The sequence below is a fragment of the Cyphellophora attinorum genome (genome assembly GCF_001299255.1).
Source record: "Cyphellophora attinorum strain CBS 131958 chromosome Unknown Contig41, whole genome shotgun sequence".
NCBI classification, from domain to species: domain Eukaryota; kingdom Fungi; phylum Ascomycota; class Eurotiomycetes; order Chaetothyriales; family Cyphellophoraceae; genus Cyphellophora; species Cyphellophora attinorum.
This window is the reverse complement of record NW_017253269.1, coordinates 102,600-129,625: the sequence shown is the minus strand read 5'-3', so window position 1 is coordinate 129,625 and position 27,026 is coordinate 102,600. Positions and strand designations below refer to the sequence as shown.

Genomic DNA, 27,026 nt, shown 5'->3' with positions numbered 1-27,026 from the left:
GAGTCGGACCCCAAGTCTCTTTCCAGGCAATATATTGCGTACATGGAATTTTTGTCCACAAATCTCCTCGAGATCGAGCAGAACACGCCCACGGGCACTTTGGCGGAGTGGTTAACGTATGTCATTCATCAGATCATAGGACGATTCTGACTTTGTTACAGGCGATGCCCTGCTAGTATGACCTTCATGGTCGAGTAGATGAGGCATTTCCTTCGGGAGCGCAGGTTCGAGTGAGTTATACCATCTCTGAAATTGTGGCCTCAAACTGACCTCCAATAGATCCTGCAGGTGTCGATGTCCTTGAACATCCATCATCTCAGATGGTGAATTTCCTTTTTGCATTTTTCACAGTATGGAGCTCTCCCAGGGTTGTGTGCGTGGCATGTTCGTCAGCCAAGGTGTCGGAGAACTTGAGCTTGGTCCAAGCGCACAGTCAGCTGGAAATGAAACGCCTCCCCGCAATGCGAAACCGGCGACTTGCCTTTTTGGACCTATCCCCACGTCCAGGAGTACTCCCTCGGCTCAGGCGGCCTTCATAACTGGGACTGCCAGATCTCAGTAGGGGCTACACAGTTCCTTCGAGGCAAGTTTGGCCCATCTCCCGCTGGGGAAACCATGGGGCGGCCTCCGATTCGGAGTTGCGTGGCTACGAAGCCCGGCGCATACCACGGAGCATAGCCATCATAATCATCCCACGAAGAATGATAAAGGATGGCTTTGCGCTCTAGTTCTCAGCAATCACGCCACATCTATAAACTGGCAGCGACGGAACCGCCCTCAACAAGTTCGACTTAACGCCAATACTTGACGGCGATTGGCAGTCATGACTGCAACCAACGGCAGAAATGGGACCAAGCCCCTCCCCAACATCGACATCAAAGCCGATGCCAAGAGGGTGTTCGAGGTCTTGACGAGAGGCGGCCTCGCCATCATTCCTGCGATATAGGCTACGCCATCATCGCCACGGAACCTGCAGCCCTGGAGCGAGCCTTCGTCACCAAACAACGGAAACCGCACAAACGCCACGCCATGGTCGGTTCTTATGCACTACATCAACGGCTTCACGAACTGCCCGAGCGTGAGGCTGGAATGGTCAAGCTACTATGCAACGACCTGGACATCCCGCTCGGAGTGATAGCGCCTCTAAGGATGGACGATCCAATCATCCAGAAGCTGGGACAGGAGACCTTGGCCCGGAGCTCAGTCGATGGCACGCTCGCGATGCTGGTCAATGGTGGCAAGCTGCAAGAGGAGATCTCACGACTCGCTACAGAAGCCGATTTACCTTTGATGGGATCGAGCGCCAACATGACCGGTAAAGGTACCAAGTCACTCGTGGAGGAGATCGAGCCGGAGATCATTGCAGCTGCAGACATCATCATCGATTACGGGAAGCGGAAGTACAGTGTCCCAAGGACGAGCACGACCATGATCAACTTCAAGAACATGGAGCTCATCCGATTCGGAGCGTGCTATGATGTGGTGAAGTACACGATGCAGAGATATTATGGGATTGAGTATCCCGAAGACCCCGGCAAGGAGGCTCTGTTCAGCGGTCATCGCGGTGAGCAAGCCAATCAGTACTAGGGCGGACTCTATCCTGGTCGAGGCATTGCCATCTGACCCAATCGAATTCGGAATCTCTTGAGGTTCTCCTTACCTCTGTGCAATGTTCCCCTTACACCGCCCGATGCAGGAACTACCCTATGCGATGCGCCAACATGAAGAACCATGACAATGACCAACTTCTCCTCATTCTGTCCGCTGCCGAAACTCCGCCCACGGCCCGTCCTTATCACTGACGAAGATGTCCCACATCTGGAACTCACTAACACAAGTTAGTATCATGTCACACGATTTGCACTTGCATCATGGACTCACCTGCTCCGCTCCCGCCCGGCGCCCATACCGGGTCTGCCCTCCCCAACAGTCTTCAACGTCCCTGCCGCAAGCCGCATGTCCCAGCCCCAAAGCAATCTTCCCAATGCCAAGCTCAGCTCCATATACGCCATCGGCTTTCCGATGCAACCCCTGCTCCCCAGACTGAAGGGATTGAACACGCTCTGCAGTCGTTCATTCTCTGCCTCGTCACACTCTCCATGTATCCACCGCTCAGGCTTGTACTCCCAAGGATTGGTCACGAAGTCCTGGTGATGATGCAGTGCGTAGATCGGGCAGCCAACGCCGACACCTTCGGGGATGTGCTGGCCCAGGACATCAATGCCACCGGCAAGCGTGGTTCGAGGCAGCAGGGCGCCAACAGGCGGTGACAGGCGAAGCGCCTCGTCAATGCAGGCACGCAGGTATTTGCACGAGGCAAGCGTGGCACCAGTCCTAATGTCGTTTTGGGAGGAGAAGTTCGACCGGATTTCGTGCTGTAGGCGGGCCAGTGTCGCCGGGTTATGGAGTAGGTAGAAGATGGTAGCGGTCAGTGTCGTCGAGGTGGTATCTGAACCAGCGACGATCAGGGTGTTGCTCTCACCCCAGAGTTCCTGCTTGGACAAACCGGAACCGGTTTCTGGGTCGACAGAGTGCAGCAGGTAGTAGAAAAAATCCTTGCGCTTGCTCTCCATGACGTTTGATGCGACTCTTTCGCCGACCTGCGCGCGACTGAATGCCAGATACTTGTTTCGGTCGAGGTTCAGCTTGCGGAAGATGATGCGGTCCAAGCCTGACTGGTGCAGCCAGGGATACGGGCCCATGGTGTTGTGGCGCTTCGCGGCCTGCATGAGAAGCTCTGGTGCGTCGCGATTGGAAATGCTTGACCCGTCCAGCATGCCAAACCCGCGCCCGAAGGCAAGATCGCCCATCACATCGAAGCCGAGCCAAGTGCTCCATTTGGAAATGTTCTTCGGGGCAGTCCACTGCTTGTCGGCTATGCTTTCTTCTGTGCTCGTTTTGCTACCAAAATGATCCGTCAAAGCGTTGATATAGCTCGAAACGTGTGTGAGAACGAATCTTCGACACCCTTAAGCGCGGCCTCGGAGAAAGCATGGCTCATCACCCGTCGCTTTCTGCCATGGGCCTTGATGTCAATGCAAGTATGAGTTGACACCACACCTGGAGCTGCAGGGAACGATGTGTAGAAATCTGACTTCCTGACATTTGCCTTGTGGCCGTAGATCGCCTTCAAGGCGGCCGGATGGTTGACAGAAAGCGTGTTGGGGCCATAGCGCACAAAATCGCCATATTGTTCATGCAGCCTCTGGAACAGCAGATGTTTGTCTCCTTTATACGCATGATACACGTCCCACCACGGTGTCAATTTCGCGAACAGTGGTCCTGGGTATTTTGATAGTGGATGGAAGAAGATTCGATGGACGGCAATGAACGCGACATAGCCCAAAACAATGAAGGCGGCAAGGATCAGGATATTGCTGCCGAGTCCGATCATCCGACTGGCCGTGTTGTGATTCCCCACGAAATCTTTCATGGCCGCCATCTTCGCTGATATTGGTGATATGTACCAGGAGATGCTCAATTACGTTCTACAAAGTACGTGTCGAATGCCTTTGTCTTATAAATTTATTTATTATTGGCGCTGGCATTGATGTAGGACACAGTCAGTGCGCTTCTTTCCGGATATTGGAAGACGAGAATATCCGGCGCGTCAGAACTTTGATGGGGAATGAAGCTGCCAATCAGAATCCTCCTTCAGTTTGTGCTGAGGCTCACGCCTCTACCAAAATCAAAAGAAGTGAACGCCGGTCGTGCTTACTATAGGACTGCTACACATTCGGCCACGAAGTAGGTGACCTTGCGGCATCTTTTGTGGAGAGCCTTGCGTGGTCTCCATGGTACGGTTCATTCGGTGGCACCCGCGCACGCAGCGCTGTCACGGATGGAAACAGCCACCACCGCAGTCTGCCCGAAGGAGTTATTGTTGCTTACGGTCTTGATCGCGAAAGGCTTCGATTGGCGATGGGACGTCACCGAAGGGTTCAGATAAGTTCATGTCGTCCTCAAGGGATATACACGTGTATCACTTCACGAATTGCCGCGACCCGTTGACTGCTGCCGAGCCGAGGTCGTACCTGACGCCGGATGACATTCATCATACCTACTTGATTGACATGATCACGGCATTCCTGCTCGGCTTTCACTAATGAGTGCGGTGCGATACTGCGGGAGAGGATGTGACTCGAAGCTCGACGTGCCTTGCATTGCGATCGCCATGTGAATTCGCACGGTACACTGCCATGCATCAGTTGTCTCGATGACAGAACTTGTCCCTTGTGCAAATATATTTGACCTGCTTTCGGGTCGTCAAACATGTGTTCGTGTCTCTGTTCGAGCTGAGTATCTCGTCAACGATTAGGGCCCTCCCGAGCGCCATGATTAAATCCCGCATTGGGCAGTAGTCTACTGCGGCATCGGTCACGTCGTCTACTATGGCATGATGCCAAATCTAACCACCACAATGCGTGGACGGCGTTCAGAGAATATGCCAAGCCTGCTCTTCAACGCGCCGGATGACTGGAGCATTTTTACGAAGTGCTACTGCCTACACACAAATTGGACATACAACGCAGTGAGACACCTTGTGTTTGACGCTTTTCCACAGAAAAGTTGGTAAAATAGACTTGGAGGATACAGATTAACAGGTTGATCATGGACTAGGTATTTCCGTCGAATTCACTCCTCGCCGCCAGCCGGAGCTGTTGGATTTGAGGATTCACCCTGCTCCACGAAACCCGCACGAGCATACAGCGCTGCACGACTTACCCTCTGAACCGACGGAGTAACAGACTGAGCTCGAATGTCCGAAGCCCTGCTGTTTGCGTGACCAGTACTCGGAGTTGTTCTGGTAGGTGGCATGGAGATTGAGAACACCCAGCCAGGGCCTGACCAATTGAAGATGAGACCTGGCATGATGTGCGCTGGTGTGTGACAACTCAGAATCGCTTCAGCTGGTCTGTTCTGCTACCATATATGCTTCGACACATCACCGTCGAAGTCTGAATGGAACAAGGGCCTTTGACTTGGCTTTGAACCAGTCGCTTGCGTGGACAAAGTGCGCCTGGTCAAGGCATTGTAGACGTGTCCACCTCTTTATCATTACTTTGGGATTTGCGGACAAAGGCCGCCCCGTGGTTGCCGACACAATTCAGGACCATTGTCTACCGACCAGTACAGTCGAGGCCGCCAGTGCTATCAAGTAACTCCTCGTCCCCACCATGTGAAGCTGCGGCATGAACTCCAATGAATAGAGCTTTCTCTTGAGGTCATTCACTCACCCCGAGTCAAGTTCCTGCTGGCGCGCACCGGCGGGCGAGTATTAGGGTATTGCGGGTCATCGGTCACCTGGGAACAATACTTTCGGCGGCGACTCAGTCCTTTTCTTGCGAGCATGCATTTGAGATCCTGGCTGAACGCAACAGCGAAGACGAGCTTGGAGCTTTCGGACATCTTGAATGTGGCAAACTCGTGCATGTTGAGACAGTGCTCAAGCGAGTTGGAGGCACGTACGCAGACAGGGCGAAGGCAGCGTGGCTTGCCCCTAATACTAGGTATTCAGCCTGCCATGAGGGCACTTAACGTTGACGAGGAAGACCTTGTATTCGTGTGCAAGTGCACCGCTCCTGCCAGAGGCGCAGGCAGAAGCGCATCTGATAGAATGTTGGATGAGGTACCAAAGTCCATATATTTTTCCAGCAGACTGGAGACGACTGTCGTTGGCCATCGCCGAAAATGCTTGTTTTGCAGTTGGTACACAGTAGTGGAGGACAAGACTTTCTGGGCTGCGATTTCGTCACGCTGGCTGCAGTTCCGAGGCCCCAATTTTACTGGTGAAACGCGCCAGGAGGGCTGAGCGGGCTTTCTCTTCCTTGGGACCTTGTCTTCTCCTTCCCCTTTTGTTTGCCTGGACGCGCTTCCAGTGATTCCCACATACCCTCACGCGACATCAACAACATGCCAAATTGTCACGAATGCAAGTCTCCCGGCTGGCTCTTAGTGCTGCGTACCTGCAATTCTCGATGAGGCATCTTCCCCCTCGAGCCTCTGCGAAGCTGCACGCGGCGAACAGCTCCGTACCTTTCGCTTACAGCTCCATGGCAACACAAATCTGCCAAACCCCTGATAACGGCTGATCATTGATTCGCGTGCCGGTCTACCAATCAGTGCTCCTCCATCAACTAATCCTCCATTAGATCCATTCCGTGCCACTAATGACACCTCCGGCACCAATGGTGGCTGCTAGGCAAGCACAGCGAGATTGTCTTGGATGGGCCGCCCCTTGGCTTGCCCCTGCCAACCGCGTTGTTTTCCTGCACGGCGAAGCTTGTACGATTGTGACGCTCCCGCTGTCAAGGGGGATCCTCGCAACCCTTGTACCGTCAGTGGCTGAAATGGACTCGCTGCACCCACCTGCAATTTGGGAACAGCATGGATACTCATGGCCCGCTGAGACAAAAGACCTCCCTTCCTCTCTCTCACCTTTTGTGTTGTTTTTGTCATCCGATCGTTCTGTGAGCGCAGTCATTCATTATTTGCACGTTCTTGCGTGCTGTCCATTCCTTTGAGCGTCACTTCGCGATTACACCTCACAGCCATGATACCAAAATCTACACTCTTGGCCCTGGCGGCTCTGCCCGCAACGCAGGCCACCTTCCTTACCTCCTGCTGGCCCGGATCAACACAACGATTGGACCCCCTGGTCTTTCCAGGCGAGGTCGCAAGTCACATTCACGATATCGTGGGAGGGAACGGTTTCAAACCAGTCATGTCATACGACGACACCCAGGCCGCAGACTGCACGACTTGTATGGTCACAAAGGACAAGTCGAACTACTGGGTCGCATCGATGTACCACAATGACGGATCTAACCTCACCCCGGTGCCGCAGCACGGCTCTGCATCCATTTACTACATGAACAACCCAACCCTCCTTGGGCCCGGCGAGACCATGGAGACCCTTCCCACCGGTCTCCGTATGCTCGCTGGGTTCGGCGACAAGCGTGCGGAGGGCCCGACGATGGAGGACGAGGCGATCAGATACAAGTGTCTGGACTACAGTAAAGATCCAACGCAAGACATCAAAGGCTTCCCAACTTATCCTTGCAAAGATGGCATTCGTGCCCAGGTCACATTCCCTTCATGCTGGAATGGAAAGGATCTGGATTCTGATGACCACAAAAGCCATATGGCGTACCCCAGTGCTGGCCCAGACTATGGTGGCTCATGCCCATCAAGCCATCCTCACCACGTCGTCACCGTCAAGATGGAGGTCATCTTTGCCACCAACAATTTTGCGTGGGGTGCAGATGGCAAAAACCCCTTTATCTGGTCCAATGGCGACAACACAGGTTGGGGCCTTCACGCCGATATGATCATGGGCTGGGACGCAGATGTCCTCAAGGCTGCTGTCGAGCAATGCATGATCCCTTCGGCGAGATCTACAACTGCGCACCCTTGGTTCCCTACCTGCCGCCTACCCGCCAGTACTTGGACCCCGGTACATGCAAACTGACCAACTGGGTCAACGAAGATGCGACTGCAATCGTCAATAAGCTTCCTGGCTGCAACAGCATCGGCGCCGTCGTCAAAGCACAGTGCCAGGATGGCGTTACGCTCAAGGGTGAATGGTCCAGCTTTGGCGGCAATTTCGTCAACAACACTGTCGACGCCGTTGCAAACGCTGTTGCAGGCGCCGCTCCAAGTGCTGCACCAGCCCAGTTCTACGACAAGCCATCAGATGCCGCTGCTCCTCCATCACCAGCAGCCGGCAACCCCCACGTCAAGACCGAAACAGTCTGGGTTACCACGACTGAAATCGTCCATGGCGTTGCACCTGCGACTCCCGCTCCAGCGGCGGGCGCGTGGGGAGATGCTGCCAAGCGCGACGAGCACGTGCACCGCCACGCTCACGCGCACGGCCGAAGATGGGCTTTCTAAGCATTTGCCATCTTTAGTTGAAGCATTTCAGTCCCCATGTCCGAGTCACTCTCGCAAATGCATAGCCTGGTCGCTGGTCGGTCTTTCGAATTTCTGTACGTGTGTTTATTCTGGCGGTTCTTGGTTTGGATGTGCAAGAAGAAGCAAGGTGCCATGTAAACAATTCAATCTTGTTGTTTGTGTGTAGATGGGGGTTTTGGTACGAGAAGAGACAAAGCAGATTATCATGTCAGGTTAAATGAATAGTGAAATGGCTCACCCTCCCAAGCAAGCAAGCAGGCACACATACCATTGTACATACTGGACACGAATGATGTGATGATCCAATCTGCAGAGGTCTTTGCTGTGTTGCTTTGTGAGTGTTGTCCGTACGGTTGAAGCATTATACCACAGTCCGGGTTTTCGTGTTCTTGATTTATGCTTCGTGCGATGCGGCATCGAGTGTTTCGAGCACAAGCCATGCAATCTCCACGCAACGGCTGTCGTTCTATTCTTGACGCTGGGGCTGATCGAGAATCGAGAAGCATATCGCCTAGATGCATAAATACGAGATGTGTACCTTTGAGGTGGCCGTTAGCCTGCAACGGCCCGAAGCCACGTTCTCCGGGGGCGCGCTCCGTTCATGACGTTGATGCCAGCACGCCCAGCAGTCATGACCTACTAGGTTTTCTCGTGTCGCTTCTGCGCTGCAGCTGCGTTTTCTGCAGGCTCTGTAGTTGTCGTGTTGTGCCTGTCGATCCGTGTCACTGTGAAATTGTTCGTCCGAGTGGTTTCATGCTTTCCAACATGTCTGTCGTTTCCGCACTGACTCTGGGCCTGTTTGCCGCGTCGACCAATGCGTTCCCAGCATCGAAACAAGCGCCTCTGTTCCCGCAAGATCACACCCAGAACTACAAGTTCGATCCTCTCCTACATCTACCAGGCACGTCACCGTACTTCGATGCCGTAGCTTCGGTCTCCGCCACGGTGCGCCAGACGGCTGCAAAGTCACCTCAGCGTCCTACCTCGTACGACACGGCGCCATATACGCGAACGATGACGAGTACGAAGAATACATCAAGCCCGTATTATGGAAGCTCGAGAAGCACAGAGGCGGCTTCACCGGCTCGATGGAGTTTCTGAACGACTGGCACTCGCCTATTCTCGAAGATCACCTCGAAGATATCACACCGTCAGGGAAGGAAGATGCGAAGAAAGTCGGCCAGCATCTCCTACAACTTTACCCTGACCTGGTTCCTACCACGAAGAGAATACTTGCAGACAAGAAGCCCAGAACATATGACACTGCGGCGGCGATGATGCAGGCTTTTCCGAAGCCAGAAGAAATTGAGATCGTCCGCATTACGCAAGATGTGAATGGAAGCATGGATTCGTTGATCCCACACAAGGCATGCCCAAAATTCAACAAGAAGCCTGGGAAGAAACAGATGGAGACATTCCTCGATTTGTATGGCAAGAAGGCCGCAAGGCGCCTAGCAAAAGACACCGCGTTCGAGCTGAAGCCGGAAGACATCCTGGGCCTGCAGTCCATCTGCGGCTACCAATCCGCGATCGAGGGCAAGCGGTCGCCGCTTTGCGGCCTCTTCACCGACGAGGAGTGGATGTCGTACGAATACGCCTGGGATTTGCGGTACGCATACATGGTTGGGCCACTCAATCCATTGTCGCCATATCTGGGTTTCCCATGGCTCGAATCTCAACTCGAGCTGCTGGACGATATACGCTCGGAGTCAGCGGTGCGCAAGGGTTGGCCCAAGGACCAAAACTTCTTCTTGAGCTTCACGCATCGAGAGGTCCCCCCCTTTGTCGCGACAGCCTTGGGGATCTTCAACTCTTCCTCGTCCGAGATCGAAGAGTTTCCCACTGACAGAATCAACTGGGTAAGAGCATGGAAGATGAGTGATCTGATCCCCTTCTTGGGCCATGTAGGCATGGAGAAGATCACTTGTGGTGGCGACGGCAGTGCAGGGGCCATGGAGGGCAACTTCATACGGTTTGTCGCGAACACCGCGCCCAGACCGATCCCACAGTGCCAGAGCGGACCAGGCGCAAGCTGTCCGTTTGATGAGTTCAAGTACATCATCGAGCAGGGCGCGAAGAAGTATAGCGATTTCCATGGGGTCTGCGGACCTAGTCCGAAGTCGGCCGAGGAGGAATTATAGCGGTTTGTTGCCTTGGATACGACATGATACCTCTTCGTGCTTCCTAAGCTGTATTTTCTGCTGTCAATAGAGGCGGAGCTACCGACTTCCCGGCTCGCCTCATGCTGCCCGTTAGACGGTGGTGATTGCGCGTCTCCATCTTGTCAAGAATCGCCTGTATAGACTTGATGTCCGCCTCGGTGCTGCCATCCTTCAGTTGCAATCGCGCCACCTGCAGGCCAAACACGAGCTGAGCAACGATGAACTTGGGCTCTTTGTCGATGGAGATAAACACCTGATGCAAGATCTGTCGCGCCAGATCTCGTCGGCGATCGAGTGGCGTGAAGCAGAGAAATCGTTGTATGATCTCATTGTTGGCGTCAACGATGGACCTGGGACACTTGGATAGAAGCTTCTCCGCAAAGTTCGCGAAGAGAAGATCCATAGCCGCAAGCGAGATGGAGAGATTTGGTGATTGAAGCGTTCGATCGTCTGGGTCATCTGTTCGCCGCCGAGTCAATTCATCGTTCAGCGCGCACAACGCCTCAAACGAGTCTCCCAAACGGATGAAGATCTCTTTGTAGTGTGGAAAGGCGGTGGACTCTGTTGTGTTGCAGATCTCATGAGCAGCAGTGTCGAACATATGGGCTAGATCAAAGCCATGGTCATACAGCCTTTGGTCGAAACCCTTCTCGACCCCAGCCCACGGCAAGGTGCGCCATTGTAGTTGACCGTAAAAGATCTGTGTGCTGGTCATGATGCTGACGATGAATGAATTCTGCCGCATCGACTCAAGAATTGCTCTTGCGAAAGGCTCATTGAACTCCTCCGGTCGACGCAGTTGCATGATTCGGCCGATGCCGTGAACTTGGTTAATCCAGGATTCCATCGTATCAGTAGTGCTCTCAAGCCCTTCAAAGAGTACCATGCACCGCGCAGCAGCGAGTACAGCGTCTGTCCTCGCAAGGGCTGCATCGTAGAGTGCTTGCTGCATGAGGGCCAAGCTGAGCCCATAGCAATGCTGTCCCTGACGAATGCACGCTACATCATCTCGGGAGCGCCCTGCCCTTGTGTATGCGATTGCAAGAAGGGCTTGGCGAAGGAGCTCTGTACCTGGGCGTGGACTGTGACCACTGATCTCGATGCATTTCTGCAGCCAGAGCGGCGTCTCCCGGATGGTTTGGCCACTGTTGGTGTAGCTGTCCCAGAATGAGGCAAGGATCTGATCCTCGTGAGTCCACTGAAGCGATACGCGAGATGTGGGTAATAAAAGAGTGTCGGTAGGTGTATACTTTGCCTCTTCGAAACGTTTGCGTTTCTGCAGCCCTGTCGGACCACGGTTGATGAATACAGGGTAAGAGTGGTAGCCTTCGCAGGTGCGACCGAGTCTTATGCAGCGATCACATGATGGCTTTGCTAGGTCGCACTGCTGGGGGAAAGTAGAATGATTAGTACTGCCGCCCGGTCGACATCTCCCACGTGCAGGGATTGGGTATGCCACTCACACGAACTTTACGCCTTCTGCACGTTATGCAGCCTTTTGACTTGCCTGGAATGCCAACCATGTTCTACAGTGGAAGAGCTCGCATGATGGCAACCTCTTCTGGAGGAATCTGGCTGGCTCATAAATGCGCCATCAGGTGTTGTATCTCTAACGACACGCCCGTCCACGCGAATTCACAACGTGAAAAGCATCGACTCCAGCCAAGCCTGATCGCATCGACGTGGCTCGTAGGACGCCGAACATGGCGCAGATCGCGTCAATATCGATCTGATGTTGATCTTATCGATCCTGCCGTTTTTGGGGTGGAAGATGCGAGATGTGGGGCGTCGTGCAGCCCTAGGCTTGCTGCTGTGTCTGCACCGTATACACGCCGTTGTACACCCCAGAGCTTTCAGAAGCATGCTCGTACTCCGTGTACGAACAATCTCTGCCTCCTGTGCGAGTGCGCCCTAAGGAATGATATCGAACGCTCACAAACTTATCAGAGGTGCAGGCGCGACTTCACGCGCGCGTCTGTCAGATCTGCGGTCAACACTGCGGGAAGCTGACCTCCTCGACGGCGCAATAGTTCGAGTGTCTTGCCACTTGAGTGCTAACAACGAAGCGCAGGTACACTGACTTGGCCTCTCGATCGCGATAGCAGCGCAGCGTCCTCCGCGTCGCCTATATCGAAGTAGCAATCGCAACATAGCAGAAGCGACATTGGCAGGCACGCTGACGTGACCGAAAATGACGTCATTGCATGAGGTGCTGCAGTGCGACTGCTGTCAAGGGCCCTATATCGGTGGGCTATCCACTCAACGTCCGTGCTAACGACCAGGTCGGCATCATGAGCAACGTGCTGGTAGTCGGCGGGACAAGAGGCCTCGGCGCAGCCCTCGTCCATCGTTACGCCAAGCAGAAGAACACCACTGTCTACGTAACGTCCCGAAAAGAGGCTCCAAAGGACTTCCCTTCAAACGTCAAGTGGATCACCGGCGTTGATCTCACACAGCCTACATGCGCGAAAACGATTGTGTCACAGCTCTCGGGCGTGGAACTGTCTCTGGTGTACATAACGGCTGGCATCTTCAAGCTTGAGTCATTCGAGAAGCCAGACTGGGATACAGAAGTCGCAACATATCTGACATCCGCTATCGCGCCCACATTCATCATATCGGCCCTCTGCAACAACGGGAACCTGATCAAAAAGGCCGACCCTCCAACGAAGATCATACTCCTCTCCAGCGAAGCTGGCTCGTTAGCCCTGCAGCAAGCCGGCGGTGGAGGCAACTATGCACACCATGCCTCGAAGTCCGCCCTCAACATGGTCGGCACTCAGCTTCGCTACGACCTTGAGCCTCATGGAATCGCGATCGGCATGGTGCATCCGAGCTTCATGCGAACGGAGATGACGAAGGGCGTAGGCTTCGATGTGGCATGGGATGAGAATGATGCTTTGACCCCAGAGCAGGCAGCGGACCTGGTGAGTTCGTGGACGGATGATGAATTCGGGATGGACAAGACCGGTCAGTTCTGGGCGCCGCGTGGGACTCGGGACATAGGCAGCTGGAAGGATGTCACGGGTAAGGACCACATCAAGGGCGCCGTACAGCTGCCGTGGTGAGGACAAAGGTGGCGGATTGGCGCACCGAGCTTACGTTTGCTCCTCACCATTCAAACAGCACGGCTTGCTGCGCGATGAATACGACCAAAAGATCATCCAATATGCTTTGAGCGTTTTCAGCATCACGTCGGCATTTCCTATTCGTCCGGCTGAAGAATTAGTCCCGAAGGAACCGTGCTCCAGGTTTCAATTCAGGCACAGGCGTCTCGCAACATAAGTTGGGAGGACTTCGTCCTGCATTACTACCGACGCGGACCATCATAACGCAAGACTCGAGGGTTTTGGACAAGTAAGAGCTGTCGAATTGACATTCGTCTCCTAGCTGTCCTACAACGTGCCTGGATTGAAAGTTCTCCCCAAGAATGCCCACCGAACGAGGAGCGATCCGTTGTACATTTGGACCGGACACACCTTCCATGCTCAGACCACGTGATCTCGCTCGATACGCATCCCAATGCGCTCGTTCAGTGCTTCTGCGCGACGTCCATCCTTCAGCTTATGAAGGACTTGCTTCTCGCTTGGCTGTGCTGAGTCAAGGTGTGGTCGAGTCCCACCCAATCACATCTCCGTAGCGGCTGAATAAGCCACACCATCCCTACATTTTCCCAATACGTGTTTTCCATATCGAGATGCATCTCACCACGTCCACGGCACTTATTCACGTGCACGTTCTGCAATGCTGCTGAAGGAGGACATGCTCATATTTTGCATTGACCAATTCCTGCTCAACAATCCTCACGAGTAATCCCTGGTGGTGCAATTGGATAGCATTCGTGCTGGTCACGCGCGAGATCCTGGTTCAAGTCCAGTGCTAGGGAGGATTGATGATTTCCTTTTTGGAGTTTTGGTGGGTTGGTGTGTGCAGGTGTCGCTTGCCAGCTACCTCCCCCGCTTGGGCGCCCTTTGTAAGCATGCCGAACGAACAGTGTTATCATTTGCGTTGCTGGGATTTTATTCCAACAATCAATCCCCGGTGGTGCAATAGTAGCATTCGTGCTGGTCGCGCGCGAGATCCCGGTGCAAGTCCGGTGCTGGGGACATGACTTCGTTTTTGGTGGATTTTTGCATGTGTTCATGCCCTAGCTGGCTTTGCTGGATCAGCACTCTTTGTAAGCCTTCCGGACGAAGGTTGATGATTTGTGTTGTCAAATTTCTGCTCAACAATACATCCCCGGTGGTGCAATAGTAGCATTCGTGCTGGTCGCGCGCGAGATCCCGGTGCAAGTCCGGTGCTGGGGAGATGATTTCGTTTTTGTTCTTCTGCAGCTGCGTCTGTTAGGTATCGTCTTGATAAGCCGCCAGCATGGTCAGCCAATACCCGTTGTTGGCACAGTATAATTACTGCACAGATAATATTCTCAACCAACAATTACCACCTATACTGTGTATCTCCGATGGTGTAATGGTTAGCATCCATGCTTGTCTCGCGTGGGGTCATCGTTCAAATCGATGTCGGGGAGATGCTCTTTTTGCTCTTGTGCTTATCAAGAACGCCCTGCGTGTGACTGTTCGACTCGTGGTTGTGCTCATACTTTTTGCTTTTCGCATCGCTGGCTGAATAGTTGATTGTGTGCTTCTCACCTGGACTCGGCCTGGGCATCCTTTCGAGTTCGTCTTGGTAATCACATCATAAGTGGCTGCCGATAGTAGTATGTACCCTTATAGGTCATAGCCATGTACATCGTCTTCGCCTTCGTGGTCCTCCTTCTGTAACCGTGCCGACACCTCTTCAGCTTTTCGCCAGACTCGCAATAGATTCTCGCCAGCGACTTTGCGAGCATCTTCATCGGAAACGCCCATAACAAGAAGTTCCGCTATGAGGTTCGGGTACTTATCGACACCCTCCAGCCCACGTGGAGTCAGATCGCCCATGCCATCAAAATCGCTTCCAAGTCCGACGTAGTCGTAGCCAATCTTCTCGCCGATGTACACAATGTGTCGTGCAACCTGATGTACAGTGTTATTCTTCTCGTCAAAATCTGGCAGCTGGGACGAATCGGCCGGCGGAGAGCACGAGATGAAACCTGGTGAGAAATTGACCATGACCAGACTCTTGGTCTCCTTGACGAGTTCGAGGATATCATCATGAACGTTGCGAGGATGTTGACAGAGCGTGAAAGCGGACGAATGGGAGTATATGACCGGTGCGGCGGAAGTGCCATTGCTCAGAACGGCCTTCTGCGTCCAATATGAGGTATGTGAGAGATCGACCAGCATTCCCAGACGGTTCATCTCAGTAATGACTTCTCTTCCGGCAGACGTGAGCCCACCGCGGTGGTATGGAGCAACGACGGTCTCATTGACGTTCCAGATCAAGGCAGCATCGGCGAAGGCGTTGTGGCAATTCCACGTGAGGGTGGCGGCTCGCACACCCAGTAAGTAATACAGACGAAGAGTCGAAAGCGGAGCTGACTGGGGAATCTGATGCAAGCCCTCAATGCTGATCGGTGACAGCATCGACTTTGACTTGTGGAATTGCTTCAGGGCGTCCTCCACGCCGGACCCGGCTGGGGTGAAGTCATCTGGATACTGGGCTTGGAGTCGGTGCAGGAGATCAATCTGTGACAGTGTATGCGCAACAGCTCCGGAGTACTCTGCGTCGGAAAAGTCATCGCTGGCATTCTCGGGACACACAACGAAGGCACTCCAGAAAGCGCCGCCTGCTCTGCCTTTCCGAAGTCGAGGCAGATCAACGTCTCCATAGAGCCCACCGTCTTCGAAGCCTTTCTTGAATGCGGAGTCATGGATCTTGTTCTTGTAGGCACCTCGAATCAGGATGGCGAGATCATTATGCCCATCAAACAAGGGCGTATCACGCAAGATGCGTTCTACGCGCTCCTCGATCTTGTTGTGGCCCGGTGGTGCCGGAGGGCGCGGTTGCATGTCGGTGGGACTGGTTGGACTGAGCATCAGCGCGATGAAGGCAAAGAATACGACAACGGTGAAGATGCCGGCAAGGCTACTGAGGGCCCGCTGGGCGACACTCTGACTTTCGACGTTGTCCTCGTCTTCGCTTGCGCTCTCGTATGCAGGCGGAGCATCCTGGCGCGGAGAGGCAAGGTGTGATGTATATGACTTGGTGCCGTAGCCAGATATTTCTGGGGCGGGCTCGTTTTGTGGGAGCAAGGGGTCAAGCTCGCGTGGCGCCATAACTTTGTTATATCTACAATATTATACACAGTAAGTACTTTGTTACAATCTCACCGCCAGGAAATCGATATCGTCAATGCCCAAGTATTCCCCACACCCGACCGCGGCTCGCTGGAGGTAAAGCTGCTATCTCCGGCTGCCGCAATTGGAGATCTCGAACTTTTTTCTGTACTGTGCAATGCATGTATGGTCCTGCCCTCCACTATCAACGACATCGCCGCAACCTCGACAGCAATCTACGAATACTTTCTCGCTGAGCTCTCAAGATGGGATCCGGCAAGAAAGAAGCGGCCCGCCGGGAACGGCAGGGCAAGACCGGCGACGGCATGGGCAACGTCAAGGTCAAGGGCGAGAACTTCTACCGCAGCGCCAAAAAGATCAAGACGCTCAATATGTTCAAAGATGGAAAGGCCCAGCACAATGCTGCAGGAAAGGTCACCAAAGCAGCCTCATATCAGTCAAGAGAAGTCCCCAAAGCGCGCGTCGAGCCCAACCGCAAATGGTTTGGAAACACCCGGGTCATTTCTCAAGGCGCACTCGACTCTTTTCGACAAGCTGTGGCCGAACGAGAGCAAGACCCCTACCAGGTCCTCCTCAAGACGAACAAGCTCCCCATGAGTCTCATCCGAGACGCCGAGAACACAAAGAATGGCATCAAGCAGCACAAAGCCAAGATCGCGGTCGAGCAGTCGCCCTTCGCAGACACATTCGGCCCCAAGTCACAGCGAAAGCGGGTCAAGCTCAGTGCGAGCGATGTCACTGCACTGGCCGACGAGACTGTCAAGATGGAGGACAACTACCTCGAACGCCTCGAAGAGAGCCGCTACTTAGCTGGCCAGACGGCTGAACAGATGCAGGCAGACGGCGAGCTGACCACCGCGAGAGAGCCGATCTTCTCAAAAGGCCAGTCGAAGCGCATCTGGAACGAGTTGTACAAGGTCATCGACTCGTCTGACGTCGTCATCCACGTTCTCGACGCACGAGACCCCGAAGGCACACGCTGTCGAAGCGTTGAGAAGTACATCAAGGAAGAGGCGCCACACAAACACCTGGTTTTCGTGCTGAACAAGTGCGATCTGGTGCCGACTACGATTGCTGTAAGCAGACTCTCCCCTTCTCGCTCTTCTGCTTCTCCACTGCTAAGTCAAGGCTCCTTTCCTGCTCTTTTGCAACTTCCCATGAAAGTCGCCTGTTACAGCTTTGGTAAATCGACCGGGCTCGGTATCCTCGTGATGCTTTTCGATGTCTTTCATTCTGAAAGGCCATCTCTTGAGCCATGGCGTGTCCCATTTGAGTTGAAGTCCCCTCCGACCTTGTCGTCAATTTCCAGATTGGACTTCTTAGTAATGTTTCACACATCTCTGACGCTTTTAATAGGCTCAATGGGTCCGTCTGTTGTCGAAGGACTATCCCACTCTGGCCTTCCACGCCTCACTCACCAACTCCTTCGGCAAAGGATCACTCATTACGCTACTCCGCCAATTCTCCGTCCTACATTCGAACCGCAAGCAAATCCAAGTCGGCTTCATTGGCTACCCAAATACCGGCAAGTCATCGATCATCAACACTCTGCGCAAGAAACGAGTCTGCACAGTCGCACCAATACCAGGCGAAACCAAAGTCTGGCAGTACATCACTCTGATGAAACGAATCTATCTCATTGACTGTCCCGGTGTGGTACCGCCAGGTCAAGGAGACACCGAGCAAGACATCCTTCTGCGCGGGGTAGTCCGTGTTGAGAACGTTGAGCATCCGGCCCAGTATGTCGAAGCTGTACTACGGCGAACGCAGACGAAGCACATTGAACGAACTTATGACTTGAAGCATTCCGAATATAATGACGACCCAATCGAATTTCTCAGCATTCTGGCACGCAAAGGAGGACGTCTGTTGAAAGGCGGTGAGCCTGATGTTGACGGCGTGGCCAAAATGGTCTTAAATGACTTTCTGCGGGGCAAGATACCCTGGTTCACGCCTCCGCCAAAGAAAGATGGTCAAGCAGCCGTGGCCGCGGAAGAAGGTGCCACCGGTCCTGCTTTAGAGGGCGATGTCGTTTCCGGGAGGAAAGGGCAACTTGGTGAGATGGGTACCAAAGCCAAAGTCGACAGCGGAACGTCGATCACGGAAGAGACGGATCGTGCACCGTCAGAGGCGTCTGTCAGCTCGGACGGCGGCTTGGAGAACGACTTCGAGGCTTTCTCTGATGAAAGTGACGAGCCTTCTGATGACGGCAGTGAAGATGATGGAGCCGACGGTGCTCCCTTGGACTCATAGAGACCGTGCAGGGAATCGAATGTCACCTGCTCAAGAAAGGACTCGTCTGATAGTAAGGCGCTTCGCTTTGAGCAGATCTGGACGGGGTCAGTCGAAGAGCACTCCAGGTTGTCCAAACGACGTCTTGCTTCAGAAGACCTGCCCAAGTTGGCGCAAGGAGAATGGCCAGCGATTCGGGCGACAGAGGTGCCTCTCAAGGTATAGTGATCATGGCGCTTGCACAAGGCTACCTTCGTGCATAGTGCGTAACTACGAAATCACATATGTCCCTCACAAAAAGGTGTGAACCTCTACTGAACGAGCGTCAGCGGTGGCTCTATCTCCTGCTCCCCTGCTCCCTGGTCTCATTCTATCTCCGGGCAGCCTTGAGCTCAGTTTGAGGTCTAAAGCTGTGATAAAGGTTGGGGTCAGGAGAATCTGTAAGCTCCGAAGGTCACAGATCAGTCATCACACGAGGCAGGAGTTCTTCCAACAGTGGGCGCTAACCCAAAACCAGATTAGTCGATGATCGCCCGAGCTCCACCCTTATGATGTCCCCTGCATTGTCTATCCTTCTATCCTCTCGCACCGCGTGAAGACCGACTGTACGCCGGGCATGATTAGAAAGTCTTGAGAGCCTCAAATGTCCGATGCTCCCACTACTGTGGGCAGACAGAGCGCCGAGGGTATGTCCTGCACAGTCATGAGCGCGTTCCCAACCCTTATCAGCAGTCGTCACGCCGGCCAAGCACCTGCAATGTATACTGACCACGCGACGCAGACTGACAGCGCTACAATGCGGTCGGTAGATCATATGGCCGCGGCATCCACCTCAACATCACAGGCGCGTCTGCCGATCAGCCTTAAGTGTCTCGCCATCGCAAGCGACTTCGAGCGCAAGCTTCCGCTATACTTCACGCTACGCCAAGAGGTACGCTGGTCATGCCCTTTGGTCCGAATTTTAGCACAATTTTGACACCACGCATTTTGCTTCCCTAATACCGGACATCCGACGCCGTCCTCTCGGCGTACAATACATCGGCTGACCATTTGCATCCAGCTTCTCACCAATCCCTCACCAGCCAACTGCCCAGACTCAACGACCTCGCTCCTGCTCCGCCTCCCATACGACGTCCTCCACCTCATCTTCCACAGCATCGCCCACGCGCCCTCCCAGATCTGCTTCCTCCTAACTTGCAAGACCCTGCTGCTGACACTCTCCCCGTCACCACTCCCTTCGTCCACCGCCAACACTAGCAGCACCCTCGACAGCGCCGGGCCAAATCCATTGCCGCTGACGCTCTCCACGATCTCGCCAAAGTACGCAGGCCACCTCCCCACCCGCGTATTCGACGTCCCCTGCCTTCTGCGACAGCTTTCGCCAACGGTTCCATCACATCTGCGGCTGTGCGCGCATTGTCTGACGCACAGGCCGTTCGGCCCGCCAAGCGACACCGAGTACTGGCCGCTCGTGCAGGGATGCGGTGACGTGGCGAACTTTTGGGTAAGGAAGACGGGTTGGGAGTTCTTTGGGGGTGGATGGAATAAGGTTGTGCATGATATTTGTCCGTATGTGTTTACCCTTCTCTCGATCTCGTGGTTTTTATCGTCATCGAATCCATCCGCAGACTGTATCTGCTGCCCGCAAATGACTAACATCAGTGGGAGCGTGACGCTGATGTGACCGTTTCCATAGGCACTGCCACGGAACATGCTCGCTTTCGGACTTTGGCGATTGTCATGGTTGCAGTGCGTTGGGGAGGCTGGGAGATGTGGATTGGGGACGTGTCGGGCAGAAGTGGGGAAAGAGGAAGGAGGAAGAGATGCGGAATGGGAGGTTTGCTACTTGAGAGCAGGAGTATCGAAGAGGAGCGCCTTGGCTGTGTAAGCTGTGATAAGAAGTTGTGAGCATTCTCTATAACTCATCACCTCAAGGGGCACGGATCCTGGCAGCGCCTTCCCTGGCCAGAGAGTCTGCACCGAACCTTTTCTACTGACTGAGGCTCGAGTGAGGCGCATTCGATATCGCCTAGTGAAACAGCGCATTAACATCAGACCTGCAGTGCCCTCTCTGACCCAGAAATCCATCGATAGGCTGACGTGGCTAAAATACCCAGTACTTCGTTATAGCCTGCCATGCCTCGACTCTGCATATCGCGCATGAGCTAAGCTCTTACCGGCGTCACTCCTCATCATTGTCCTCAGCACAATACCGACTCCTCGCCCTGATCTTCTCGCCCCAGAACCACAAGATCACAATCGCTCCAGACCCAACAGCCAAGAACGCCCCAGCCAGCACAGTGCATCCCCAGCCGAAGCCCAGCCTCTTCTCATCAAACAAGTACGGCGCGAAAAGCGGGAAGAACGCGCCCGCCATACTCCTCGTGACCAAATTGGTGCTCACTGCACTTGCGCCGTAGCGGGTGTAGACGTCGATCGTGTACACGCTTACAGATGCCGAACAAGTGTACCCGCCCGCGGCAAAGACCACTGCTCCGAGGTTGGGCACGATCCAGTGGGTGTGTGCCTCGCCGGCCCAGCCCCATATCAGGAGACCCAGTGGCATGAGCGCAGTCCCGAGGATGAGCGTCGGCAGGCGGAACTCGGGCTTTCCTTGTCCCTGATTGCGGGCGGTGAGGAGAGTATAGACGCGATCGCCGACGGAGCCGGCGATGTTGACGCCTAGAATGAACCGATGGCGCAGGAGATGTAGTTCAGTGACGCGATGGTGGAGGATTGGTGGTAGATCCTATTCCATAGCAGAGGGTAGGCGAAGAGGAAGAGGAACATGATTCCGTAGAGCATTGCCATGTAGAGGGCGAGGAGTTGGACGATGGGTTGGGTTAGCAGCATGCGGAGGGGTCGTTGGAGGTTGGTGCGCATGAGGGCGATGAAGTGGAGTTGGGGGTCCTTTTGAGGGTGGGGGTGGTGGTGACAGTTGTTCACTGCCGGTATTGGTCAGCCTGAAGCAGAAATTCGAGGGATTCTCGGGTGATACTGGAGGGGAAGTTGAACTCGATGCCAGACACTAGTCAACCAGCCACCAGGAGAACTTCAGAGATGGCTCAGAGAAACATGAAGCACGTCGCCGAGGACTTTGAAGGCGGCGCGAGACTGAAATCAGAACACATGTTTCTGACAATGGATCGAGACCGTCTCCTGGTCGACTGGTGGTTTAGGCTCACGAAAAGCGGATAGACTTACATGGGTGGACGATTTTCAGGGCATCGTTCAATGTCATTGCGTTGTTGGTGGTGGGGTTGTGTTGCTTCTTGAGCCACTTTCGCTCGATGCGTGGGACGAAGGTCTCCTGGAGGAAGAGGAATGCGGTTATGAGTACGGTAGCGGCGGCAGCGCTCGTGGCCCAGAAGACCCACCTCCAATCGGCGCCCTGGGCGATGAAAGCTCCCAGGATGGGTCCCAGGGCGGGCCCCAGAAGAGGTGCGGCCATGAACACTGCGAATGCTCTGCCTCTTTCTTCGACTGCCCAAAGCTCACCGATGATGCCTCCCGCGAGGCATCAGCGACACATGCGCCGAAGCCGCTGAGGGCTCGAAATGCAAGCAGCTGATCGATTGCACGCACGCCGCCACCGGCAGTATTCCAGACGATGAAGAATGTAGAGCCACCGAGTAGGACTGGTCGCCGGCCGTACACCTCAGAGAGGGGTGCGAGGATCAGAGGTCCAAGACCAATACCGATCAGAATGAGTGAGTTGGTCAAGTACCATTGAGATGAGTGGGTCATGGAGAGGGTTTTCGTGATGGGTTCCTCGCACGGCGTGAGCATGGTCTCGGTCAACGGCTGGATGAACGCGAATGCGCTGACGAGGAGTGTTGCTAGCCATTTCCGTGTTTTGGGCCAGAATAGCGGGCGGAGTGGGAAGTCTTCTGGGAGTCGTAGAGGCGTGAGTGTTTCGGGGTTTGAGAACTGCTGCACAGATTGAGATCAGTCCTGTAACATCAAGTGGGGAGCGCTGATAGGTGGCATGCTGCGACAGAAAGTACTGGGCATTTTTCCTACAGTGTCCTCCCTGACCAGAAAATGCGCAGTGTATCAATCTGTCGCACTGAAGCTCCAGTGAGGCTCATCTCAAGCCACCGAGTCGATCTGCGCAACAGTGCAAGGACCTCAGCGCCCTCCCTGGCCGAGGAACCATGATGAGCACCATTTATTGCTCGAGAACGCAAGGCTGTGGACCGGGGAAAATGCCCAGTACTCAAAGTCACAGCTTGGGTGGGTGAAAGATGGGCTTACCGGCTCAGCAAAGTGTCCCCCAATGTCGACTCTTGACAATGCGATACTCTCCGTGATCGAAGCAGTAGCTGCCATCGGTGTCAATCTCACCGCTGACCCAGTCTCGAGCTCCGCCGGACCCATAGTCTCCTTCATTTTGGGTGTTCGCGGCAGGCGAAGGAGATGGGGGCAAAGCCAACGATGAAAGGCAATCACAGCTGCAACGCAGAGCAGAAAGTAGCGATCGGAAGCCCCTGTACTTATCTGTCCCTTACCACTGCTCTCGGAAGTCCTGAAGCTGACATGTCGCCATGCTCTCGCTTCTTGGAATGGGCGCCTTATAATGGATATCCACTTGATAGCTTCATCAATGGCAAATGCGGGTTAAGTGGCATCAGAGCCCACCACGAAGTACTACGCTGGGGCCGCTGGGGCAGTTGCGGCCAGGAGCAGCGGTTTGGGTTGGCAGAAACCCGTCTTTGCGGAAGGGAAGCATGTGTAGGGTAGGAGGCGCACAGCACGGACGAAGAATTAATTCACTGAGCACATCATCTCGGCCACGAGAGCCGCAGAGGGACTGGTCGTCCATGTAAGAAGATGGTGGCATCGCTTCGGGCTCGTTTGGCGGACTAAGCAATGTGGATTGTTCGTGCTTCAAGTTGAAGATAGTCTATGAAGGATGAAAGTACAAAGTGACTCAGCGATTCGAGGCCGGAGCACGGGCTTGGCGTAGGCGGCGTTCGGAGTCTTTACGAGCACGCCGGCGCCCCGAGCCGCCGCAGTTCATCCGCGTTCCAGAAACGCTAGTAGCAGGTAGCAGTTGCAGATCACCGCAGGTGCCAGCAATAAGCGCAGGCTCAATGGAGCAGTGGGCTCAAATGTTCTCGCCGCCATAGAATGGCTCCAGCACTGCCCTGACGAACGCAATGGACGCGTCAGTGCACTCGCATCCGTCATTCTAACCCGTTCATTCTAACCCGGAGCACAGGACTCGAAGCTCACTGCGGCGGAATGCTCTGGCAAAGCTCGCATCTCTGTCCCTTTGTACGCAGGACACCGCCTCCAAGGACACGACAGTCCGTCGAATCGAGCAACGTCTGCCCGCAGTCAGTCCTAAGAGCAATGGCTACTTCGACGGCGTCCTTCGAGCGCTGTCCCCGACTTCTCGACCACCTCTGAGCATTCGAGAACTCGATGCCCTACTCGCACTGTGCTCGACTGCAGGCCAGGTAATTGAAGAATCTGACGCCACAAGGCTGGTCTCGCGGATAGCTGGATACCTCCCCGAGGCGCATACGCAGACCTTCGAACGAAGCCCGTACCTGCCAGACCTCAGGCCGACACCATGGACTGTTCTTACAAGCGAGGTGACATCAGCGCTGCTGAAGCTAGGAGAACGACATCCATCACTCAACGTGACTGTCTTCGAGACCATACAGGCATATATCAGCAATTGGTCCTCCTCAGCGAGCAATCTTGCTAGCGAGAGCCAGGTTGCTTCGGATGCAGATCTCGAGTCAGAGGCGCTAGACATTGTGACTCTGACCGTCTCCTTCAGTGGCTTCCTGGCTGTTGTCGCCGAGCACGATGGTTCCTGGGATCCGTCTCAGCGAGCAGCTTTGGTTAGATCGGTCAAGGACGCAGTCACGGACGATTACCTGATTGCGGTGGAAAAAGCAGCTTCAGCTATACGGCATTCGACCTCGGACGACATCACGACAAGAGACTGGAAGAAGTATCTCAAGCGATACGCTGCAAGCGGCAATCCAGTCGGAGCGATGTTGCTACAAAAGGGCTTCATCCACCTGCTGCTATCCTGCACAAGTCGCCTCGGACACAGACAGGACAAGGACTCGACGGCACTCATCCGACAGTATCTTCGAGAGCCCCACGCGGACTACTCTCAACACGCCGACGTATCAGACGACATGATCGAGTATCTCGTTGAGCTCATCACCGAGCAAATGAGAGTTCTCGAGGACGGCTCGGACTATCTGCAACTCAGTTCTTCGTGGCAACAACGTCTGGCTTTCTCCGTCAAAGCTTCGTCAATCGAGTCCTATCTGCACTGTATGGTCGTTGACGAAGACATCGCCGATGCTGAGGTTCTGCTCGGCTGGCTGGAGGACACCCTGTCGAACTCGATTCAGATGGCCGACAAGGCGTTGGCGGATATCACCCTGAAGGGACTTGCCATCGTCTCGCAGTACATGTCAGAGTCCGCACCAAACATTGTTCGAAGCCTGCTCAAGTTTCTCGTCCAGAGTACATCGATGCCAGAGGCTGTCGCTTCCGCTTCTGAGAGCCTCTCTTGCGTACTTCGCACGCTGTCCCAGGACGCCATCATCACCACTCTCTACTCACTTGGCAACATCTTGAGCTCCCAGTCCACCGCCGACAAGCATCATACCGCGCTCTCTCCATCACCAGATGCTACTGTACAGAATGGTTCGCTGGGATCTCGCAACAAGAGACATACTGCAAGCGTCATCTCTCTATCTATGAGTGGCGACGAAGAGACTTCTGCAATCTGTGGCAATGTATCGTACACAATCGTGGAGATAGCAACAAGTTGCAAAGACAGCAAGATCACAGCTCTTGCACAGACAATGATGCTCCAAAAGATTGGACGAATCAGCGTGGGTGTGGACGCACGAATCGTCGAAGAAAGTGCAAAGCTTGCTCCGCATGGCCGGGAGAATGAGTTCAGATCCTTACTCCGGCTGCATTCTCGAATGCATTCAGAAGCCGTGCAACAAAATAACACCATCATATTCGAGGCAGTCCGCAAAGCCCGTCAATATCTTGCCACCCATATCGATACCAACTCGTCCTTGTTCAGGATCTATGCGTACCAGCTCCTTGAACGCATTGTGAGCAAAGGTGATGTCCACGAAAACGAGTTCAAGCATTCGGCGGAAGTGGAGCAGGCTGCACAAGAGATTGGACCTTTGCTCAACCCTCTAGCGATACTTGCCGTCCGTCGAGCAAGTGCTCAGACTACGAGCACTCTAGCGAAGACGCCGAGATGGCTGCAATGGTACGGGACGCATGGTTCAACATTGCTGTCCACGGCATTACACTGCAGTCGAGACTCGGCCAGCAGTACTACCAAGAGCTGCGTCTCCTTGCCAAGCATTCGCTGCCTTTGGTTGATCAAGAGCGGCTGGAGCTTCTGGAATCCGATGTCGAGCTAAGCAGCATTCTGCGAAGGGGCATGAGCGATCATCATACCAGCGACCAGCGAAACGCCCTGGCTGCAGTTCTGGGCGAAGGTAAGGGCGATTTTCGCAGTCTATCATATCAAAAAGTTGTGTTCCTGAACGCTGTCTACTTGGTCGAGAGTCTGCGGGCGACGTCCGGGCAGTGTTCAGAGATACTCCAGTACTTTGCAGATCCGACACTCCAGTCCAGCAACATGGGCAAATGCTTGACTTCGGTCGCCGCAAGCGTAGTTGCCAGGTACACCCAAAAGATCGTGCCTGGCGCAGACCACATCTTTAGCGCGGCGTTTGTCTCAAGACAGCTTGTCCGATTCTTCAGCGGCTGTTGCCATCGAAGCCAGAAGTTGCAGCAGGTTGCGAGAGCAGCAGCTCACCAAATCATTGAATGTGCTCCATCGGCGCTCATTCAGAAGGCTGCGCTATTCGGCTTATTGGAGCTGCTCACATTGATGTGGTCCAGCTGCCTCGATGAAGACATTGACGAGTACACCTGGAAGTCAACACTTACCTCCAAGCGTGGCAAGATCACTGTCAATCTGTCGGATGACTACGCCTTTCGAAAGACAACGCTCAACCTTTTGTACAGCGACGCCCGCAGGTGGGTCGAGCTCGCACAGTCAATATCGCCTCTGGATGTCAAAGGGCTTTTGCAAACATACTTGTCAGAGTTCGACGATACCGGGGCGTATGGACATGTCTCCCTGGGAAGGTCATTCGCTCTGGAGATGGGGTCAGCCATCCCACCAATGGATCAACGTCTTGCAGCAATAGACCGAAAGGGCGAGTTTGTTGATGTCAATGTCGCTTCCGACTTTGTTGCTCAATACACAACTCGGCAGGAATACCGCTTTGCGGGCATTCCGGACCATGCACCAAGCCGAGTGAGACAGAGCATCGCAGGAATGAGAGATGGTGCTCCGTCAGCAAGCAGATCAGTGGTGGATGTGGCCAGAGACGCAGAAGACTTCTTGGCTCAAATTCGGGAAGGCCACATTTCCAATCCACCTATCTCCTCG

The 27,026-nt window shown here is 54.2% G+C and overlaps 11 protein-coding genes across 11 annotated transcripts; 6 read left to right on the top strand and 5 right to left on the bottom strand.

The window, feature by feature from the left end:
* Positions 1-1,029: 1,029 nt before the first annotated feature.
* Positions 1,030-1,587, top strand: AB675_9947 (uncharacterized protein; the record flags this gene model as incomplete). The annotated part of the gene is made up of 1 exon (XM_018150524.1): positions 1,030-1,587. The coding sequence occupies one exon, from the start codon at positions 1,030-1,032 to the stop codon at positions 1,585-1,587; it is 558 nt and encodes a 185-aa protein (XP_017995280.1).
* A 165-nt stretch (positions 1,588-1,752) lies between these two features.
* Positions 1,753-3,442, bottom strand: AB675_9946 (Isotrichodermin C-15 hydroxylase; the record flags this gene model as incomplete). The annotated part of the gene is made up of 3 exons (XM_018150523.1): positions 1,753-1,828; positions 1,882-2,901; positions 2,955-3,442. 3 exons carry the CDS (start codon positions 3,440-3,442, stop codon positions 1,753-1,755), a joined length of 1,584 nt encoding a protein of 527 aa, XP_017995327.1.
* A 3,282-nt stretch (positions 3,443-6,724) lies between these two features.
* On the top strand, positions 6,725-7,896 carry AB675_9945 (uncharacterized protein; the record flags this gene model as incomplete). Its single annotated transcript, XM_018150522.1, has 2 exons — positions 6,725-7,366; positions 7,444-7,896. 2 exons carry the CDS (start codon positions 6,725-6,727, stop codon positions 7,894-7,896), a joined length of 1,095 nt encoding a protein of 364 aa, XP_017995325.1.
* Positions 7,897-8,682: 786 nt separating this feature from the next.
* Positions 8,683-10,058, top strand: AB675_9944 (putative acid phosphatase DIA3; the record flags this gene model as incomplete). Its single annotated transcript, XM_018150521.1, has 2 exons — positions 8,683-8,792; positions 8,846-10,058. The coding sequence occupies 2 exons, from the start codon at positions 8,683-8,685 to the stop codon at positions 10,056-10,058; spliced, it is 1,323 nt and encodes a 440-aa protein (XP_017995267.1).
* Positions 10,059-10,101: 43 nt separating this feature from the next.
* AB675_9943 (uncharacterized protein) lies at positions 10,102-11,031 on the bottom strand (the record flags this gene model as incomplete). The annotated part of the gene is made up of 1 exon (XM_018150520.1): positions 10,102-11,031. One exon carries the CDS (start codon positions 11,029-11,031, stop codon positions 10,102-10,104), a length of 930 nt encoding a protein of 309 aa, XP_017995320.1.
* Positions 11,032-12,370: 1,339 nt separating this feature from the next.
* AB675_9942 (uncharacterized protein) lies at positions 12,371-13,147 on the top strand (the record flags this gene model as incomplete). Its single annotated transcript, XM_018150519.1, has 1 exon — positions 12,371-13,147. The coding sequence occupies one exon, from the start codon at positions 12,371-12,373 to the stop codon at positions 13,145-13,147; it is 777 nt and encodes a 258-aa protein (XP_017995285.1).
* Positions 13,148-14,806: 1,659 nt separating this feature from the next.
* Positions 14,807-16,297, bottom strand: AB675_9941 (putative dipeptidase; the record flags this gene model as incomplete). Its single annotated transcript, XM_018150518.1, has 1 exon — positions 14,807-16,297. One exon carries the CDS (start codon positions 16,295-16,297, stop codon positions 14,807-14,809), a length of 1,491 nt encoding a protein of 496 aa, XP_017995268.1.
* A 266-nt stretch (positions 16,298-16,563) lies between these two features.
* Positions 16,564-18,571, top strand: AB675_9940 (Nucleolar GTP-binding protein 2; the record flags this gene model as incomplete). The annotated part of the gene is made up of 2 exons (XM_018150517.1): positions 16,564-17,394; positions 17,675-18,571. 2 exons carry the CDS (start codon positions 16,564-16,566, stop codon positions 18,569-18,571), a joined length of 1,728 nt encoding a protein of 575 aa, XP_017995317.1.
* A 682-nt stretch (positions 18,572-19,253) lies between these two features.
* On the top strand, positions 19,254-20,234 carry AB675_9939 (uncharacterized protein; the record flags this gene model as incomplete). The annotated part of the gene is made up of 2 exons (XM_018150515.1): positions 19,254-19,481; positions 19,611-20,234. 2 exons carry the CDS (start codon positions 19,254-19,256, stop codon positions 20,232-20,234), a joined length of 852 nt encoding a protein of 283 aa, XP_017995277.1.
* A 498-nt stretch (positions 20,235-20,732) lies between these two features.
* Positions 20,733-21,116, bottom strand: AB675_9938 (putative transporter; the record flags this gene model as incomplete). The annotated part of the gene is made up of 1 exon (XM_018150514.1): positions 20,733-21,116. One exon carries the CDS (start codon positions 21,114-21,116, stop codon positions 20,733-20,735), a length of 384 nt encoding a protein of 127 aa, XP_017995266.1.
* A 116-nt stretch (positions 21,117-21,232) lies between these two features.
* On the bottom strand, positions 21,233-22,942 carry AB675_9937 (putative transporter; the record flags this gene model as incomplete). Its single annotated transcript, XM_018150513.1, has 4 exons — positions 21,233-21,495; positions 21,755-21,941; positions 22,049-22,483; positions 22,808-22,942. The coding sequence occupies 4 exons, from the start codon at positions 22,940-22,942 to the stop codon at positions 21,233-21,235; spliced, it is 1,020 nt and encodes a 339-aa protein (XP_017995293.1).
* Between the last annotated feature and the right edge of the window lie 4,084 nt (positions 22,943-27,026).